The 21,854-nt window shown below is 45.4% G+C and overlaps 1 protein-coding gene across 1 annotated transcript in view; it reads right to left on the bottom strand.

Annotated features, from left to right (window-relative positions):
* The window catches only part of RDM1 (RAD52 motif containing 1), a 102,597-nt gene that overhangs the window by 10,745 nt on the left and 69,998 nt on the right, over positions 1-21,854 (bottom strand). Inside the window, exon 6 of the mRNA XM_069238082.1 lies at positions 11,350-11,438. Within this exon, the coding sequence (XP_069094183.1) occupies positions 11,350-11,438 (89 nt within the window). The remainder of the gene's footprint in view (positions 1-11,349; positions 11,439-21,854) is intronic.

Here is a 21,854-nt window from a genome sequence, read left to right as displayed (position 1 = left end):
AGTTGGCTAACTGATTTAATCAAACAGTGATTTCAGTTGTGTGTACCATTAAAATGAATAATGTGAAAACTTGTGAATTACAACATTTAGACATGACAGCATTACAACGTGAGGCACTACACGAAACACAATAGTGTTATTATTGTATGTACTGAATTTGAGACCATCAGCGCCTTACTATGACGAGCACAGGTCCACAAGCTGGTGCAAAATGCAGTGACAATTCACAAATGTATGGTGGAAACTGAGTGCCTTGTACCCTCTGACCTACACTAGCTATTGTCCTGCTGCAGAAAAGGAGCCTAGTTTGAGGCACTGTAATCCCTGCTTTTTGGGAGGTTATCGTAGGCAGATTAGTGCTTCCACAGCATAGAAAATGTGGACTCGCATTCTTTATAGGTCACAGAATTCATTCATAGCATGGCCAGCCATATCAGGCACACTGAGAAGCTTCAAGTGGACAAAGGTGAATGCCCATGATATACTGAGCTGTCCTGCAGCTTCAGTGAATTGCTAGTGTTTGTATATATGCTAAATGGGATAGAGTAGCTGCAAAAAACAGAGAATCATGTTTGTATACTGGTGATACTAATAAGGAGGAATGTGTACATCTGTAGTGAGACAGCCCAGATTCAGCAGGGGGCCACTAAAAGCCTTGTGCAATTCCTATACTTAGTTTATGGTCAGTCCTACTTTGCCTATTAGCCATGACTTCTATCTTGGCCTGTCTCTAATATTTTAGCCCTTGCTTTCCAATTCTGCTGCTGGCCTCCAGCCATCTACTAACAGGGATGTACTATGTGGGTTGTTTAATAAGAATTGTTCATTCCATAAACTACCGAAATGTATAGGAGGTGTAGGCAGAAGGTCCATGAACACACTCACTTGTGTTGTAAGCTGTGTCATTCTCATATGTTACACAATACGTTCCTCTTCTGTGCTCACCTCTGCCCATCTATACAAATGTTTTTATTTCATGACAGTATACACTATATGTTCTTGGTTTTTATGCCAAATTGCCAGGGAACATAAGCCACAGGACCTTGTTGCATCTAAAGACAAAGCTCTCTGGCCTCTGATAGCTAAATCAGCAAAATACAATGCTAAACTGCTGGAATTAGCCCTTTTTACTGAGTGTCCCCCAGATTGTTTTCCTTCTGCTAATTAACCCGGTTTTGTTGGCATTAGCAATCTTTCCCAGCTAATAAGTGGTAAAGTACTTGCGCTCGCCCCCTAAAACATGGTAAAATTGGCTTACACCCAATTGGAACTTTAATTTTTTTTGTAGGTCCCCAGTAAATTGTACTTCATGTACCAAGGCCTGTAAATTAAATGCTACTACTTGGCCTGCAGCACTCATTGTGCCACCCACTAAAGAAGCCTTTTAAAACATGTCTCAGGTCTGCCACTGCAGCGTGTAGAGCAGTTTTAAACCACTATTTCGATATGAAAAGTAGACCTTTTGCAAGCCTAAACTTATTTTTTAATATGTACAAGTCACCACTACGATAGGCCCTGAAAATCCATAGAGCGGGTGCATGGTAATTAAAATGTAGGGCATGTGGGTTTACGTTTTACATGTCCTGGTAGTGAAAAACTCCCAACGTCGTTTTTCACTACAGTAAGATCTATCTTTCCCATTGACTAACATGGGCTACCTCAGTGGTTCCTACATTTTTTCGACCCGCAACTCCCTTGACCTATTCGCTGTGGCTTCCCATTATGTGTGGGTGGAGGGATGTAAGCCTGGCATCAGGAGTACTTCCATTTTTCTCCCTGAAAATAATTGTGATGAAGCTGATGAAGGTATTATAAACATAGATGTAACAAAATAAAAGTAACAAAATAAAAATATGACACTTTAATTGGTTTATTCAGAAACCATCTGAACTATGCTTAGAAATCTGTACTGGAGGCGAATGTATCCAGACAAATCTTATGCTAAACAGCATATACTCTCCTCTGCACACTGGAGTTTATCTGAGCATCACACAAAGCAACCTGTTAGCACACCAAATCTGGGGATGACACCAGCAGCATGGGAATTTTTCTGTATATGGTGCGGCACTGCGTCTTCTCTTTCATGCAACAATGCACAGCAAAATTTGATGTTTCTTCACGTTGTGTGAAATCTTAGTTTATTTGAGCTTATATGTCAATGCCCCTTTGAGTACTATAAATGGCGTGTAATCCCCTTTTTTCAGTATGATTTTACCTTCATTGCACGTTCCTTGTTTTTGCACGTTCCCTTTTTTCATTCTCATATCTTCATTGTTTTGAGGAGCTTAGTTTTCAAAATATGATCTATATAGGCTTGCTACCTTAGGTGGTTAACAGTGCTGACCTGTCTTTTTTCTGACAGCTGATTATTTTTATTGCTATAAGTTTCCTTCTGTCAGCATTTTACTACATCAGTCTAACTTCCACACCAAAAATTACATTTTTTTTAATGAAAGTACTGGGAGAAGTAGCCGTTATGTTAGTGGTAAAATACTGTGAGCAGTAATTTACTGCTCTTGAAAGATGAGTGCATTTCTGTAAAAATTGGGGGTCAATTACTGCTGTTTTACTTACTGCTATGACAAGTCAGCACTGTGTTAAGTTTATGGTAATCACTATTGCATGTGGGAACAAATTCTACTCAACTAGTCGATCAAACATAAAATACAGTCAGAAAGTGATGTTCATTGTGACTGTAATAAAATAACTTCAACAGCACCCTCAGGTTTGAACATTTGCCATGTAGGTCAGATATGTTTGTAGGAACTGTAGAAAAGAAGGTGAATACGGCATGGTGGTTTGGGCTACATGCTGTCAGGAGTCTGTGGCAGAGCAGGATCCCCATGGTTAGAGTAAAAAGCTTTTGGTCTCGATCAGGTGTAGCAACACCCAACTACTGTCTTGAACAGAATAAGTCAGCAGAGGGCATTAGGCTACTCTGGCACTCCAAATATAGGCCATTGCTTTTATAAGGTGCTAAACAAATTAAGCCATATTCATTTAACTTTGGCATTGAAAAGTGCATGGGTGTTTAACTTTCTAGCTGAAAAACTAGTACGCATTAATTATGCAGTTCTTTGTGAACAGAACTAGAATGTATTATAATTTCTTCCACTAGATGGCGGTTCAGGATTACATTTCAAGGCCCATACTATATTTCAATTTCCTGCCAGAATTTCCACAATCATCGGCTACCCTAAACAAGGAAAACGGCTTCTGCCTTTCTTTCATGGAGGGCATCACCCTGCCATGCAGTTGCAGAATTACGTCATTGGTATCTGTTAATGATGCAGCTCGCAGCACTACTGGCTAGTTTAGATGGTGCACTGGGGTGCCACGGCGCACAGAATGGGAACCACTAGGCTACCTTATTACCCTTAATAAGTGATGCATTTCGATAGGGAGCAGATATGGTATTTACACTCAAATAAATTGTAATTTAAAATCATCTTTAATGGTAAAGTCAGATTTTAAGTCACAATCTTGCAAATGCCACTTTTTTTTTTATTTTTTAAGAAAGTTGGCATTTTCTTGTCATAACCATTTCTGCTTTCTGTCAGTTTTCGTGGTCACGTGACTATGCATGGCTGTGCTGTGGAGTTTGTGTATTCATCTCAGACAGTGACTCAAAAGGGGACTAGATGTTAGAAGACTGGGCCGTCCTGCCAGGATTGCTGGGGCAGAATTGTGACTTGCCCCACTAACACTTCAAAGAGCTTTCCTCCAGCACACACAAAGGAAACCAACACTAGTCTTTTGTCACCCAAGATGTTTTGGAGAGTTGACAGGTGAAGGGAAGACTTTCTAGAACCAGATGTGGGGAAGTATAACAAATTCCCCTCACTTCTAAGGCTAGCACCAGAGATAAATATTGGACCTCCACAGCCACTGTTCTGTACGCTCTTGGACCTGTCAAAATTTCAGAAGAAAGCCTTCCTTGTTTCCCACAGGACTGCCCTGCTGTTATCAGAGGGCCTGCCCTGCTGCTTGAGGGTTTGCTTGACACAAAGAGGGCTGCCCTGCTCTCTGAGACAGAAGAATGAACCTGCTCCTTTTATCCCAGGAGAACCTGAGAGACTCCAAGGAACAGTTGGCTCACCTCCTGTCTGAGCTACAGAGACAGCAATCTTCAGAGGCCTCCCTACAACGGCCCAGCTGATCTGCTGCACTGGACCTGCAACTGGACCTGCCTGAGCCCTGCAGGAGTGATTTACTGCTCCCCAAGGTCCCTCCCTAGGATGCTTTGCTGGCATCAGCTGACCTCTTCCTGTGAAGAAAAGTCAAACCCTTAAGTGTGGGATTTTTGAGACTCCAAATGGGCCCATTCACGACAAGACTCTGTAGCCCGAGATGAATGCCAACGTGAAGCACCAGTGAACCAGACTTTATGCAACTGCTACTGACACAAAATCTGCAATCCGTGCTACAACAACCACCAAAATGAAGCTCCAGCAATAATTGCCAGAGACTCTTGAGTGGCTCTTTGTGCTACAGTGAGGAAAGCCTGTGATGCCCGGATTGCTTTTAGCACTACAGCAACACCCATTCGCAATGCTCTCCCTGCTCCTCACAGCCTCCTCCACCGCGAACTGGACTCTTCACTCCAGACTTTTAGAAGTTAACTTTTTCAACGGGACAAACCTGGTCCCTGGATCTGACCTTTGCCCTGACCTTTTCCCGGTCAAGCTCAACCAGATGACCACGAGTGGCACTTTGTGCTTTTATGTGCTATATTTATTTAAATGTTTGAAATTGCACATCTCTGGTTTTACTGATTGGATTTTGTTGTTCTACTATGATTGCATTTATTTAAAAAAGTTAAACTAGGTTTCTAAATTGGTTTGGGATTTTTCTAGTGTTTACACGTTTTTACTATTTGTGCGCTGCATAAATACTTTACACATTTCCTCTAAGTTAAGCCTGACTACTTTGTGCCATGCTACCAGAGGGTTAAGCACAGGTTAACTTAGTGACCACTGTGGATCACCCTGAAAAGGTCTGCGGTTGTTGCCTGAGTGAGGCTTGCCCTCACCCTCAACCGGTAACCCAATTTCTTACATGAACTGTATGTGGATTTCTACCCTGTAAAACAGAATGAATCAGCCAGGACTGTAGGTGGAGCTAGGTTAATTGCAATGTTATTGGGAAGAGATGCAAATATACATGCTAGGTACACATGGCAAGGCAGAAATGGTGTTCTCAAGGAAATGGCCCTAATGTTAAAACCAGCAGCAACTTGCTTCAAAGCTTTTCTTTGTACTGCCTACTCTGCATAACAACGGAGAACACAGGGAGTAATGCAATGGGGGAAAAAGTGCCCCTGGACTCTTTGGTTCTCCACTTCTTATTATATCCTGACAAAGTTTTGGATGTGCTGTGCTCCAATGGTTGGTCGATTTAGGTGATTTTCATTTTCAAAGGAAAGCCATGTTGCCTTGTAGATAGTTACTGGCAGTAAACTGCTACAAGCAATAACAGGATAGTCTAGGAATGCACAAGGGTAGGCTCTATACATTGATGCTTGGACCACCAAGTTATGAGGCATACGGTGTTGCATAAGAAAGGAACGATCATCAGGGAAGAACTAGATCAACTGGCAGTCTGTCTTTTGACTTGTAGGCAAAAGTCAGACTTGGCCCAAGTAGCCATCAGTGTGTCTGTCAGGGCTTCATTAAGAGAAAGAAGTGGGTCTTGTAAAGTCAGCCTATGTTTCAAGACTTCTGTCAGTACATTAGTCTTTACTTCAAGAGATGAATATTGAAAGTCTAAAATCCAGCCATCCTCTGTCGAGTAGTCAGGGGGAGGGTTCAACAAAGTATCCGTTGTAGTGTATAACCAAGTGGGAGCTTGAAGGTCCAGAAATAGATTATCCTCTTAATAATAATGGGATGCATCATATCTTTCAACTCCATCACCATGCCTTGAATCTGAAGTGGAAGGAAGGAGGAGCGTTCTTTGTAAAGGTAGAGTTCTATCAGAGTCAGAATGAGTTTGGACCAGCTGTGCCAAAGGCTGTGGAGGGTGTGACTTCAGTCGAGGTTGTGTCAAACTTGCTACCAAGTCTGATACGACAATGGGTTCTTACCCTGCATGAAGGACCAACAAAGAATGTTGCACCAGATTTGAAATTGGATTGGGCATCAGCCCCGGAATCGGGGCAGACCCGCAGCAGTAAAGTGGCAGGATGGCTTCAAGGATGGAGCCAGTAATAGTTGACTTCCTGGAGGTCTCCTTGGATCCTTGGGGCCGAAGAGTGTAGCCAGGAGGGTGCCAAAGATCAACAACATGGCTTCATTGAAGGTTTGAACTCTAGTATCGATGGTAAATAACTTCTCCCAATTAACGGGTGGTAGCCACATTTTTGTTTTCCAGGTAATAGGCCCAGTGGCGCAGTTGGAGCTATTGCAAACACTCAGTTTTCTGAACCTGAAAGTCCCGTTTGCATTGTTGGAAATATTTGATTCCCCCTCCATGAAAAGGAATGTGCAGCATTCTGCATCCACCCTGGTTCCAGTGTACAAACATATCCTTTGCATTCCCTAGGGAAAAGTCCACATTGCGAGTAGGGCAGTAAAAGGAGGATGGTAAAGTCAACAGTTTACAATCTGCCAGAGTATACCAAATTTCAAAAGTGGGTTCAAAAGAGGGCCTTTTGCGCTAGGGGGGCCATGGGATGGCGAATGGGTCCTGGCCAATAATTGCTGCATCCATGTTGCCCAATAGTGTTCGGTCTCATGCAGCAACCATTCGAAAAAGATGCAGAGTTGAGCCGCCTGATAATATATCCAGGTCAAGAAAGCCCTGTTCTATAGATTTTCTTGAGGCTCTCATTTTCCTGGACAAGTGAGCTTTAATCCCAACCCACATAAAGTGATATTTTGTGTGTTGCAGGCCATCTTGTAACCAAGAGGAAACTCAACCAGCAGTGCCTCAAAAAGCTATCGCAGTCAAGATAGTATATTTTGTTTGATGGCCGCCACCCTGCTCCACCTATCCATCAGCAATTTTGCCTTAGTCTCGTGTATCTGAAGGTTCAACAATTATGCCGTTCTGTGTACTACTACTGCAAAAGATCCACTATATTTTGTGGAGGGGCCCTGTGTGGAGCCCAACTCTTTCGAACAGTGTAATGAAAAGAAAGGAGCTCATTTGCAACCTCATCATCATCTTCGTGACTCAAGACACTGGGTAGGCCCTAAACAGCGTCAGATGTGATCAAATCAAGGCTTCAAGCCTTCAGTAGTACTGGGGACAAGGGAGAGACTAAGGTTCTTCCAAATTTGGGAGAAGCACTTTGTTAATCTTGTAAAGGGACATTTGCCTGGCACACACCACAGTCTGCTCTAGGTCCGGGTCAGATATGGAGTAGGTGTCACTGTGGTAGGGGCTATAGCAGGCAGACCTGACAAGGACTTAAGTGCAGAGAGGAGGCAATTGCCGTGCTGGTAATGCGTGTAGGAAGGTAGCCTCTTTCTAGCATTGTTACCTCCACTTTTGGCCTGTTTGTCAATATATGTCAGAGTGTTTTTGCCTGTCTCACTGGGATCCTGCTAGCCAGGACCCCAGGGCTCGTAGTTTGTGGCCTGAATGTGTATACCTGTATAGAGCCTAACTGTGCTTATGCCCTCTCTGCTTTTAAAATTGGCACTATAGGCTAGGGACCATTTTCACCAATTCTAATTGGCACACTGGAACACCCTTATAATTCCCTAGTATATGGTACCTAGGTACCCAGGGGTATTGGGGTTCCAGGAGATCCCTATGGGCTGCAGCATTTCTTTTGCCACCCATAGGGAGCTCAGACAAATCTTACACAGGACTGTCACTGCAGCCTGAATGAAATAACGCACACGTTATTTCACAGCCATTTTACACTGCACTTACGTAACTTATAAGTCACCTATATGTCTAACCTTCACTTTGTGAAGGTTAGGTGCAAAGTTACTAAGTGTGAGGGAACCCTGGCACTAGCAAAGGTGCCCCCACATAGTTCAGGGCAATGTCCCCAGACTTTGTGAGTGCGGAGACACCATTACACGCGTGCACTACATATAGGTCAATACCTGTATGTGACTTCACAATGGTAACTCCGAATATGGCCATGTAACATGTCTAAGATCATGGAATTGCCCTTCTCCCCCCCCCCAAACCCCATGCCAAATCTGGTATTGGGGTGCCAATCCCATGCATCCCCGGGGCTCCACTACGGACCACGGGTACTACCAAACCAGCTCTCTGGGGTTTTCTCTGCAGCTACCGCTGCTGCCACCCCACAGACCGGGTTCTGCCCTCCTGGGGTCTGGGCAGCCCAGTCCCAGGAAGGCAGAACAAAGGATTTCCTCTGAGAGAGGGTGTTGCACCCTCTCCCTTTGGAAATAGGTGTTAAGGGATGTGGAAGAGTAGCCTCCCCCAGCCTCTGGAAATGCCCTGAAGGGCACAGAGGTGCCCTTCATGCATAAGCCAGTCTACACCAGTTCAGTGAACCCCAAGTCCCTGCTCTGGCGCGAAACTAGACAAAGGAGACTTCCCTGTCTATCACCACCCCAGGGGTGGGGCCCAGAGCTCCTCCAGTGTGTCCCAGACCTCTGACATCTTGAATCCAGGGGTATGAGGGCACAATGGAGGCCTCTGAGTGGCCAGTGCCAGCAGGTGACATCAGAGACCCCTACTGATAAGTGCATACCTCAATAGGTGGCCAATCCTCCTCTGAGGGCTATTTAGGGTCTCTCCTGTGGGCTTTTCCTCAGATAACGACTTGCAAGAATTCACCAGAGTTCCTCTGCACCTCTCTGTTTGACTTCTGCCAAGGATCGACCGCTGACTGCTCCAGGACGCCAGCAAAACTGCAACAAAGTAGCAAGAAGACTACCAGAGATATTGTAGCGCCTAATCCTGCCAGCTTTCTCGACTGTTTCCTGGTGGTGCATGCTTTGGGGGCTGCCAGCCTTCATCCTTTACTGGAAGCCACGAAGAAATCTCCTGTGGGTTGACGGAATCTTCCCCCTGCTCCAGCAGGCACCAAACTTCAGCGTCACCGGTACTCTAGGACCCCTCTCATCCTGACAAGCGTGGCCCCTGGAACACAGGTGGTGGACCCAAGTGACCCAGACTGTCCAGTGGTCCAACTGTCCAAATTTGTAGGAGGTAAGTCCGTGCCTCCCCTCTCCAGACAGTAATCCTGTGCACTGTGTGAACTGCAGCTGCTAGGGCTCCTGTTCACTTTTGCAAGGAATCCTTCGTGCACAGCCAAGCCCAGATCCCCAGCACTCCGTCCTGCATTGCTCAACTCCCTGAGCTGACCTCCAGATTTGTGGGACCCTCTTTGTAGTGTTGAGACGACCGCCGTGCTCAGTCATCTTGAACCCGTGATCAAGGACTTCTGCGGGTGCTGTCTTCTTGTGCGTGGGCTCTCTGTGTTGCTGAGGGCCCCCTCTGTCCCCTCTCCCAAGTGGCGACATCCTGGTCCTTCCTGGGCCTGGGCAGCACCCTTTTTCTTCAACCGCGACCTTTGCAGCTAGCAAGGCTTGTTTGCGGTCTTTCTCCAAGGAAACAACTCTGCATCCTCCAGCACGCCGTGAGACATCTTCTGCACAAAGGAGAAATGGCTAGCACCTTTCGTTGTTGCAGAATCTTCAGCTTCTTCCATCCGGAGGCAGCCATTTTGCACCTTCATCCGGGATTTAGTGGGCTCCTGACCCCCCTGGACACTTTCGTGACTCTTGGACTTGGTCCCCTTCCTTTGCAGGTCTTCAGGTCCAGGAATCCATCTTCAGTGCTTTGCAGTCGGTTGTAGTCTTTGCAGAATCCTCTATCACGAGTTTAGTGTGTTTCTAGGGAAGTAGTAGCACTTTACTCCTACTTTTCAGGGTCTTGGGGTGGGGTATCTTGGACACCCTTAGTGTTTTCTTACACTCCCAGCGACCCTCTACACACTACACTAGCCTTGGGGTCCATTTGTGGTTCGCATTCCACTTTCTTAGTATATGGTTTGTGTTGCCCCTAGGCCTATTGCATCCTATTGTATTCTACAGTGTGTGCACTACTTTCTGACTGTTTTACTTACCTGATTTTGGTTTGTGTGCATATTTTGTGTATTTTACTTACCTCCTAAGGGAGTATATCCTCTGAGATATTTTTGGCACATTGTCACTAAAATAAAGTACCTTTATTTTTAGTAACCCTGAGTATTGTGTTTCTTACGATATAGTGCTATATGATATAAGTGGTATAATAGGAGCTTTGCATGTCTCCTAGTTCAGCCTAAGCTGCTCTGCTATAGCTACCTCTATCAGCCTAAGCTGCTAGAACACTACTAATCTACTAATAAGGGATAACTGGACCTGTAAGTACCATCAGGTACCCACTATAAGCCAGGCCAGCCTCCTACAATGGGCTGGCAAAGGCCCTGCTGACAGAGGTCCAACTGGGGACCCCTGCCGTTCCATGGGACCCTAAGCGGGAGCAGGTATCATCTGGAAATATTGCAGCAGGTCCACCCTGAAGCCCTCTACTGAGAGGCTGATGAAGGCATGTGAAACTTAGGGCACACTGGATCCAGCCTTGTAGTAGGTTCAGAGTCAGAGGATGGTTATGGGATTGGCTCCTTCATGAACTGACCGAATAACTTCTCCTCGGAGCAGGAGGGTTCGGACATGGATTTATTTTTACATCACCATGTTTTCACTTCCACAAGGAATCATGACTGACCAATTATTATGTTGCAGCACATAGACACATGACATCAACGACTAATGAGAATTAATACCTGGTAAGACAACCCTGGAAATAGTGAAATACATCCCAGACGAAGATGTACAAAATAAAGAATGTCTTACTTGGATACAAATCACAGCTGCTAATAGCCATTAATGTGAACTGACTGCTCACTTCCCATTCAAAAATGGAAGGAACAAGACAAACAAAAGTAAGAGCAAAAAACAAGTATCCTAGGAACAAAGTAAAAAGAGAGCGTAGGCACATGCTCATATACTCAGTTTGCCATATAGATAGCTACCACGTGCAGCAAATGTGTGGTCTGGCTCTACAGCAGGGTACAAACAAAAAAATCAAATTTTCTTGCTGGGTAGACTTATAATTGCTGAGTAGAGTGGGCTATATTTTGCTTCTCATTTTAACAATCACCACACACACCAGAGCAATTCTGAAGATGCACAAAGCAAAAAGAAATGATGGCATTTAGGTATGGCAAGCGAGATGGACACAGAACAAAAAAGATGACTGAGCACCTGAAAGGCCTCGTATGTAGAAGGAAGCAGTAAGAACAATGGCAATAAAGAAAGGGGATGAAAAACACCAGGCTTGGTTTGGTGCTCAGCAATCTATCCTTACCTGAATCAAGCCTTGTAGCTCTTCCTCACTCAAACAATCCACAGCCTCTTCCCGAACGGAGCTGTATTCCGCAGCTACTTTTCCATTCTCTGAAAAACACGTACGAACAAAGCCACTGATAACAGCTTCACAATCCAGAGTTCCTCACTATTTTACTGGGTTCGAAGAACAAACACAAGCAAAAAACTTCAAAGGGTGGACGACATAAAAGGTGGTTTCGGGAAAGAGATCATTCTTTTGCTATATGCATATGTGGTTAATTTAAATCTTACTCAAAACGTCATCAAGGAACATCTGGAATTAAAATTAGAATAAAAATCCCTGGGTCTGAGAAGGAATTGGCCACGTGTTTTTGAAGGGCTAAGCAAGGTCCCATTACATTTCTATGAGAATGACAACCGTGGTGCTATATAAATGATGTGCCTACTTACATGTATTCATCCAATGTATTCTCCTTCTCACTCTACCTGCCTGGAATGGAACTGTCTGCGGGACACTCCTCACATGTGCCCTTTCTTTTAGAGCCCAGCTGCACCTTGGTACAGCTGTTTTAAATCTCCATGTGTTGGTAAACCGCTCCCCGTTGATATCTACTCCAGTAATGCAAACCAGGGAATACAGCGTACAGCAGGAAATGTTTGACTTGTTAGAGACGTATGGGAGTGAGGAAGCTAGATGAGCACTAATAAGCCCAGCTGCACATTAAATAGGTCATTCTGTGCCTTTTATACTGCCTCTGTTGTAACAAATAATGTGCGATAGTGACAAGAGGCAAGTGAACAGAGGCAGGCACTAATGTTAAACTAAAATGATCAAAGATCTTACAGAGAATATCTTCAGTAGAGTGAACTTTTGTTGCCTATGGGGTAATCAGACAACCCTTGGGGGCTTATGGAACATGCAACCACAGGCAAGCTAGAATATGACATTATATACGTGGGGTGGGAACAAAGACTATCAAATGTATATTCAAACACTCAGATAGCCTCAACATTGAACACATGGGCTAAGGTAGAGAAGCAAAATGAGCTGACAGCTTTGCCATACTTGTACTTATCAATTCATGCCCTGCCTTCACGTTTGCAATAAGCGAGAGTTTTCACAAGTGGAGGGAAGGAGAATGTCGAATTGTATCCGATACATGTTTTTTCACGAGTTGATCAAATCTTTTCCCCCATATAAAGAAGAACTTGTTTAGGAGAATGAGATCGATTAAAATATGTCCAAATACGTTGATGAGTCCTACAGCCTGGAAATAAAAAGGCAACAACCGAAGAATGGACCCAATTTGAAATTATGTTACTCAAGATAGCGAGCCAGAAAGGATAGATGTCATGGCTGTATAAATTCTTACTGGGAGCAATTTAAGTCCCGAAAGGGGCTCACGTGTTGACCTGGGAAAGTTCGTCAAAGCAAATTCAACGCGGCATATGCAAACAGAGAAATTCATTGTAAAATGATTTATGGATGGTATTACACCCAGCACACTTGATAGTACTCTGTTTTGTAATTTCTGGGAACTGCAAAATTAGTTCTTGATTTTAACTGGAAGAAGAAAGACTCCCCCAGTTATGCAATAGTACCCCAGGCATCGAACACGGTTGACCTTGTGACATTTGACTCATAAGCTGGAAGAAACAGGAACTGTTGACTAAGAGCAAGTGGAGTCCACTGATGGATGTCTTGAACACTGTAAAGTCATACACCCATGTCCACCAACCAATGGGAATGTTTCCTCCTAATGTCAGAACGACGCCGTTTACATGAAAGGGATGAGGGGATCACATACTGTGAAACTAATATTAGAGGGAACGCTTCTCAAATATGGGAAGGGGAATAATTAGTGAATGTTAAAGTTTGTTGTTCATTGACCAATTAACAACATTTTGACAAAAAACTAAGAATTTATGGGGGATGTATGGCACATCCCTGCAAAAAGCATGACCCTTTGGATCAAGTAATCCTCAGGCTTCTAAACATATCATCGACTTATGTTTTATAAATTGTTTGCATTATTGCTCCTCGCTATAGCCACCAGGCTTCAATCGAATAGTTCCAATCAAAGCCTGAAACCTCCACATGCTAGCCTGCTTCATACACAGAACCATGAACCTTGAAACTCCAGCCTATCTGCCCTCAAACTAAATAGCTCAGGTGGATCCAGACGACTCAGAAGTACTGACTCTCCACATCCTGAAACCCCTCTGTTCAGAAAGTCCAGCACATAGAACCAATCCTTTTAGGCATTCCCTCTAATTTCTGGAACTCCATCTCACCGACCTTAAGAACAATTCCTTCTCAAGCCTCTTTCAGAAAAGAACTCAACCTTTTCCTCACTAACAGCAAGTAACAAAAGGATGTTAAAAAAGCAGTAACAATGAGAATTGAGGGAAACCACACTCCCTGTATTGTCATGGTATCTCTCATCTGCAAAATGGGTCTGTGAAAGGCATGTCCTGCATCTGGTTATTGCTGTTCCATGACTGCAGCGAGCAATGGATTCTGGCCTTCACTAAAACTAGATCCCCCCCAATGCGATAATTCTACAGAAAAGCACTCCTGTAACTGGCTCATGTGGAGCCTGGCACTGGGCACTCTGGCAATGCATGAGGCCATCATATCTAGTTCCAACTGTAAGCAGATGAATGGGCTGAAAAAGCAGCTGCTGAAATGCCAACATCCTCTACCGGTTAGGGTAGGCTTTGCTTATAATCGTGTTTGGGACCCCAGGAACGGATAGACTGAGCAAGGGTTGAGGTCGAACTTGGAGGCATTTGTGGTGATCCCAGGCTATTCAGCTTGAGTGTGGGTGAGACATTGTTGCCTGCCAATGCTCTTTCTCAGCCAATCGTCAAGATAACAGAACACATGAGTGCCGCCCCTCGTTAGAGGACAGGCTACCACCACCAGGCACTTGGTGAACGCCCTTAGGATAGTGGTGACTCCAAAAGGTATTATTATGAATTAGCAGCGCTGGACACTTACCAGGTAGCACTGTGGTGGAGTGGATAGGTATGTGAAAATAGGCATCCTTGAGGTTTAATGCCGTTATGTTGTCGCCGTGCTGGAGCAGAGGAATGGTGTTCTGCAGGGCTGTCATGAGGAAATATTTCAACTCTAATGTCTCAGGAGTGGATACAAGCATGCCCCTGAGCATGGACAGGAACTGCACAGTGCCCCGATTTAGACAGCATCTCACTGAAGAAGTCATCTTATTTTTGGAGAACGAGCATGTCCATCTTGTCAAAGGCAGCTACCCAGTGGATGACACTGTGGTATTCTAAGAGGGAGATGCCCTGACGGAAGAGTGAACAACGTCATCTGGAGCATCAACATCATAGTTGTTCCAAGGGTCATCTGTAAGCCCTGGCTCAAAGGTGGTGTCATACAGGTCTGTGAGTTCAAAGGGGATACCAGGGTCTGAGAAAGAGTGAGGCTGTACTCAGATAATTCTGCCAGAGGCAGTGGCTGTGGCATGGGTAAGCGATAGCTTTGGAGTCGATAGGGGCTTGGTCACTGGTGTCAGCAGAACCTTAGGCTGTGAGTGGTGCTGAGGTTTGTCGAAGGCTTAGGGCCATCTGGGCTAGATGGCTTAGGGGGGGTTGATTCCCCGGGACTCGTTCTTTTTCGGATCCAAGACATTCAAGTGGTCCATACCAGAGCCTGAAGGTGGTGGAGGCTCTGGAGGTGGGAATGTCTTAAGAGCAAGGCTCGATTCCAGACTCCTTTAGGAGTGGTGCTCTGCCATAGCAAGAGGCCTCTTGTGAAGCTTAAAGTGTTGTAGCAGACTGTACTTATGCCCCTGGGCACTGTCTTCAGTCAATGGCTGCACGTCTTGAGGAAGCGCAGGGGAAGGGTGGTAGTTGTCAAAGGTTTCTCTTCTTTGCAACAAAGGGGTCTTTTTCACTGATGATGCAAGGGTATCAGCAGTAGACTGTTAGTACATCTTGCGGAACACCCAACGCCCCTTCCTTTGGTATTACAAGGCTTTTTCCAAGCAGAAGCGGAGACAACATTCCCACAAAAGTGCTGTTGTGGTGCAGGGAGAGGCAGAGGTTACAAACCTCAAGATGGTCCAATCACAGGTACTTCACATGGCACGGGGGAAGTTCTAGAAAAAAAACCTCACATATTAACTTCACTTATGACATGTACTGTGACATCATTGTTAACATCACTTCAACATCAGAAATGACATAATTGATGACAACACTGTGCATGGCAGGGGCGCAAATTACAGTTACTTTAGACCATGAGTTATAGTTACTGTACTCCTCTCATATTTATGCTACTCCATGCTATTCCACTGTTCAACACTCCACTCTAAACTATTCCACTGCATGCCACTACATGCGAGCGAGAAGTCGAGGATGATGCCGAGGTTACGTGCATGGTGGTCGGCGGGTGTTTGAGAGCTGCGGGCCACAAGGAGTCATCCCAGGCGGAGGGGCTGGTGCCCAGGATGAGAACTTTGGTTTTGTCAGAGTTGAGTTTGAGGCAGCAGTCCTTCATCCAGGCGACGACTGCCTTCATCCCACTGTGAATGTTACTTCTAGTGGCTGTAGGTTCATCACTGAGGGAGAGAATCAGTTGGGTGTTGTCGGCATAGAGGACTATGTTGAGTCCGTGGTTTCCGACGAGGTCTGTAGGAGGAGCCATGCAGATGTTGAACAAGGTGGGGCTCAGAGAGGAGCCCTGAGGAATTCCACAGCTGATCTCTATAGGTTCTGAGAAGAACGGCGGGAGCTGGACTCTCTAGGTTCGGCTGGTGAGGAAGGAGAGGATCCACTCTAAGGCTTTGCCACGGATGCTGGAGTCATGGAGTTTTGAGCAGAGGGTGTGGTGGTAGAATGTGTCAAAGGTGGCAGAGAGATCCAGGAGGATGAGGACTGCAGTTTTGCCTCGGTCGAGGAGAGTGTGGATGTTGTCTGTTGCAGCGAGTAGTGAAGTCTCGGTGCTGTGGTTGCTTCTGAACAGTCCAGGGTGTGGTTAGTTTCAATGAACTCGGTGGTTTGGGCGTTGATGGCCTTCTTGGTGACTTTGGCTGGGAAGGGGAGCATCGAGATGGGTCTGGTTTTTTTTAATGACCGTTGGGTTCAGTAGAGGGTTTTTTCAGCAGGGGGTTGATTTCCTCATGTTTCCAGTCTTCAGGGAAGGTGGGGGACTTGATGGAGCAGGTGATGGTGCGGCAGAAATCGGGGGCAATGGTGGAGCTGGCTCGGTTGAAGATGTGGTGGGGGCAGGGGTCCGAGGGGTCTCCAGAGTGGATGGGTTTCCTGATCCTTAGGGTGTAGTCAGTGGTGAGGGTGGTCCAGTTGAGCAGGAGCTGACGAGAACTGGAACATTTGGGTGCATTGGTTGTGGATGGTGTGGGTGGGTCCTGGGTTGTGAAGCTGTCGTAGATGTCTATGATCTTTCTGTGGAAGAAGGTGGTGAGGTTGTCGAAGGGGTCTTGGGAGGGAGGGATGTCTGTGGTATCCCTGCTGGGTGAATTCTTTGATCACGGTGAAGGGTTCTTTGCTGTTTTATCCGTTGGCGTTGATGCGTTCCTGCTGTTTGGCAGTTTTCTTTGTGGCTCTGATGAGGTGGTTGTGTGTGGTGATGGTGGTTTTGAAGGCTGTGTGGTCATCCGGGGTCTTGCTGCTCCTCCATCTTCTCTCAAGCAGTCTGCAGCTGCGCTTGGAAGGTGGGGGAGAACCAGCTGGCTTTCTCAGCGGGCTGTTTTCTGCAGGGTAAGTTTTTTATCCAGGCTATTCCTGCACTTTGGATTTCTCTTTCACCCCGGTCCTGTGGCAACCCCACCGAACTCCAGCATTATTTTATTAATTTTATTATTCTGCTGGGCTCTTCTTCTTCTGTCTTTCTTCTTTTCTTTTTTCTTCTTTTTTCCACTTTCTTTTCCTTCCCTTACCTCTCCTACCTTGACCTGATTATCCCTGCCGTCTCTCCCCTTTCCGCCCTCTCTATTCCCCCCCCTCCCTTTTTTGTTCTCTTCTCCCCTCAAGAGTGTGACAACAAGGGAAAACCCCACCCCGGCATTACCCAGACCAGAGGCCATTCGCCCCTATTTCCGGGGTAAGTCATCACTGCATGTGTGTTTGAGTGTTTTTACTCACTTTTACCGTGTGTGTTACCACCGTGTTGTGTGCAGTGGTGTGCCACCCTTTTCCCACCTTATCGTAACCTGCAGCTTATTTATTATACCTTACCAACCTACCTTATTGTGAACCACCTGTTCAGGTAGGCCTTTAGACTTCACTTAAAGAGCACACCCCTTAGTAGTAGTGCTCTGGTATCCTAGACCCTGACGAATGCCCCTGACCTTCCATCACATCGAGAGGGCAGAAACATGTTGGTCATACATATATATATATTTTTAGACTCTAAGAGACATTAATCTCTAGTGAGACTTTTTCTCCCCCGTTTTTTAACTTTACCAACATGCACCTCCATTAAAGTTTAATTAATTGAAATAGGTGACATGTATGGTATTTTTATTCTCACCCTATCTGGATCCCTGATATTTATCCAGTAAGATTAATTACAGCACTCCCTCTTGTTCTTTTAACAAAGAGGTTGAGTCTGCCCAAGTAGTATCATCTCACTTGGGTGGGGCTAGGTGGCCAAATGATTAAGCAAGACACTATTATGTGTGTGAGACCACCGAGTCCGTAAAGGAACTCCCCCCCCCCCCTTATTTAACACAGCCACCCGTTCTAGAGACACTCTTCACACATCTCTCTCTTTTCATCACGAACCCCTACCCAATCGGTACTGGTAATTGATGGAGCACTGGTCTAATTCCACCCTCAACCTCAACTATCCCACACCTTTAGTGGTTAATGGATATACAGATTTCTCTTGGGAGCTTGTGTGGGATAGCATCACTCCCATAACTCTCTCTGTGTTTTATGAGGCAGGTGGTGAATAGTCTGGTGTTGAGGGCGTGGAGGATGCGGTCGTTGTAGGGATGAGAGGCGTGGGGACCAGGGTCTGTGGCACTGGGCTCAGTCTGGGCATGTACGGAAGCAGACTGGCTTGCCTTTGGAACACTTGGTGTGCAGCCACACAGCAGCCACACAGCAGCCACCATTAAGAAGTGGTAGGGAGGTGGTAGGAGCTGGTCAGCTGGGAGGCAGCTCTGTAAGGGGGCAAGGTCAAATGGATGTAGCAGTGGCAAGGAAGAGTCACAGAATAAGGAGACAGGAAAGCAGAGACAGACTCACCACTGGACCACCAGGGATGAGGTGCAAGCGGGAGCCTGTGGGTGGAGGAGGACCTCAAACTCGAGACCTGGAGTGCAGAGGAGCAACAGCTACCAGGTGGAGCTGCGTGCCAGGGGAATAACAGACGTGGACAGAAGGTCAGTGAGGTCGCTTGAAAAGGATCCCAGTTTTGAGGAATACAGTAATGAACAAAACGCTTCCACTTAGCTGCATAATAAGCTCTAGTGGTTGATTTGTGTGCTTCCTTAAGAATCTCCACACATTCTTAAGGTCAATTTAAATACCCGAATTCCATGTCTTCAGAAGCCAAATTGCAAGATTCGAATCCATGGGATTTTTTGAGTCTACCTTGTCCTTTGTTCCGAGTGAGAAGATCTAGGTGTAAACGAAGCTTCTTGTGCGGTACTACTGAAAGATCTAGTAGCATGGTGAACCATGGTTGTCTTGCCCATGTGGACGCCATCAGAATCATTGTGAGAGAGGTTTGTCTGAGTTTTGGAACCGCATATGGAAGAAGAGGGAGAGGTGTAAAAGCATAAGCAAATATCCCTGACCAATTGCTCCATTGAGCACTGGACCGAGGGTGTGGAAACCTGGAGGCAAAGTTTGGGCATTTTGCGTTTTCTTTTGTTGCAAATAGATCTATGTCCGGAATACCCCATCTTTGATAGTATGGTTGTAGGACTCTGGGGTGGAGTTCCCATTAGTGGACTTGTTGTGGCGTCCTGCTGAGGAGGTCAGCAAAAGTGGTAGTTGTGTCCGGACGGTGTTCTGCCAATATGCAGATGTTGTGATGAATGGCCAAGTGTCAAATTGTCTGTGCAAGGCATGGAAACTGAAGTGAATGTGCCCCCCACCCCCACAGTTTCTGCAGATAAAACATGGTTGTCATGTTGCCTGTGTATATAAGGACTACTTTGTTTTTGAGATGTGATACAAAGGTTTTGAGTGCTAGTTGAACTGCTAGCATCTCTAGACAGTTGATGTGCAAAACTTTGTGTACATGATTCCAAAGACTCTGGATTGTGAGGTTGTGGAGATGAGCATCCCATCCCATGTGCAAAGCTTCCGTTGTGAGAATGACTTGGGGAACAGAGTCTAAAAATGGCCGCTATTTGGAAAGATTGGTTTTGTGTTTCCATTGGAGAATGCGAGAGGTGTGGCGGACTTACAACACTAGATCCTCCAAATGACCCTGTGCTTGAGATCATAGGCATGAAAGACATTGCTGCTACGGACATGGGTGTATTCATGAGTGGGGCCAATTGCAATACAAGAAGCCATCAATCCCAGAAGTTTCATAACTAACCTCACTGTAACCCGCTGATTGGGGCAAAAGTGAAGAATTTGTGTTTAGAAGTTCTGTATCCTTGCTGCATTTGGATAAGCTACTTTGATGGGAGTATAGCCCAGGGGTGAGGTTGAACCTGTAGTGGGGTGAGATGGGACTTCTGGAAATTGATTGTGAACCTAACTGACGAAGGTCTACTGTGGCTTGAATGTGGTTGAGACACTGTAGATGAGAGATGGCTTTGATGAGCCAGTCATCCAGATATGGGTATACAGGAATGCTTTGCCTGCATAGATGAACTACTACTATAGCTAGGCATTTTTTAACACTCTTGGTGCTCTGGTGATCCCAAATGGAAGCACTTTGAACTGATAATGATGTCCTTGGATGACAAATCTGAGGTACTTGCGATGCGCTGAATGTATAGGAATATGAAAGTAGGCATCCTCTATATCTGCGATTGATAGAAACTCACCTTTTTGTATAAGAGTTAGCACATCCTGTAAAGTGACGATATGAAAATGTTCTGACAGGATGTGGTGGTTTTAGGGTCTGAGATCTAATATGGGTCTTAGTGAGCCATCTTTTTTGGGGATGACAAAATAAATGGAGTACACTCTTGTTCCTTGTTGTTAAAAGGGAGCTGGTTCTATTGCTCCTTTGAGAAGCAAAGACTGTACCTCTTGTTGTAGGAGAACTATGTGACCTGTGAGAGAGTAGGACGACGAGGTGGTATGTTTGGAGGTTTGGAAATTAACTCCAGACAATAACCATGTTGGATAACATCCAACACCCATTGATCTGTCATAACTGAGTGCCAATTCTGTAGGAAGGACTGAAGTCGTCCTCCCACTGATGTTAAATGATCTTTTAGAAGCTGAAGAGAGTCACTGTTGGAGGACAGTGGCAGATGCATGACGTAAAGATGTTTTGCCTCTAACTCGGAATCCATTCCCTCTATAAGATCTTCAGTAAAATCCTCTGTTGGAGGGCTCCATTTCGCCCAAGAGGGCATGGTAGTATGTGGCTAGAAGTCCCTGAGTGTTGGTAATTCGCCAGTAATTTGCTGCTTGAGCATCAACACGCTTACCAGACGAGTCAATAAGTATATCTTTGTCAGGAGGTGGTGCATCCTGAAGGCTTGTGAATTTGCTCTCTTCCTAGCATTAGAGACCACAAAGAGTCTGCCGGTATTGGACTCCTGATGTATGTTGGATCTGAGGGAGATGCTTTGTATTTTTTCTCCACTCTTGGAGTAAGAATGCAAGCCTTAGCTGGATCCTGGAAAATATCATCTGCATGTCTGAGCATTCCCTTCAGCATAGGAAGATACTGTGTAGATTTATGAGAAGCTGTTAGTGTCTCAATAAGAAAGTCATCTTCTATAGGACCTTTGTGGAGGGGTACCTGATGATATGTAGCAGCCCTCCCTATCTCTTGAAAAGATGTAGTGTCTTTAGGTGGTGAAGGCCTAACTGGGTAGCTTTTTGCATCCAGATTGATATATGTGTCCACATCATACTGTGACCCATGGATCTATGTCCTCCTAGATAAGTGATGTATGATCACTTATCTCATGGATAGCTTGACCTAAGTGAGGAGACCCTTGTGGAGATAATTGTAATGTGTCTTTTATAGAGTTTTGTGGAGATAGGAGTTTGTGGTGGTGGAGGGGATGCAGGTAAAGGTGGATGAATCTCCTGCGGTTCCTTGTCCACTCTTTTTTGACTTGGTGAAGGTTCATTTGTGTCCGAAGCTTCCTCAAAAGTGAGCTGTGTTTAAGGGGAGGAGTTTTGACCATTTCAGCATGAGGCTGTATATGCAGTTTGGGACTGCTTCCCTTGGAGCTGTTGCTTAAATTTCTGAAGAATCGGCGCTGGGATTTTTTTCAGGTCCGAAGTAGATTTTGGATCGAGTTTTTTTGGTACCAAAGCGGTTTTAACTTTCAATGCCAACAATGTTGGTGCCAATGCAGGCAGTCTTTTCTG

This window comes from Pleurodeles waltl, chromosome 6 (genome assembly GCF_031143425.1).
Source record: "Pleurodeles waltl isolate 20211129_DDA chromosome 6, aPleWal1.hap1.20221129, whole genome shotgun sequence".
NCBI classification, from domain to species: Eukaryota; Metazoa; Chordata; class Amphibia; order Caudata; family Salamandridae; genus Pleurodeles; species Pleurodeles waltl.
This window is presented reverse-complemented; position numbering and strand designations above follow the sequence as displayed.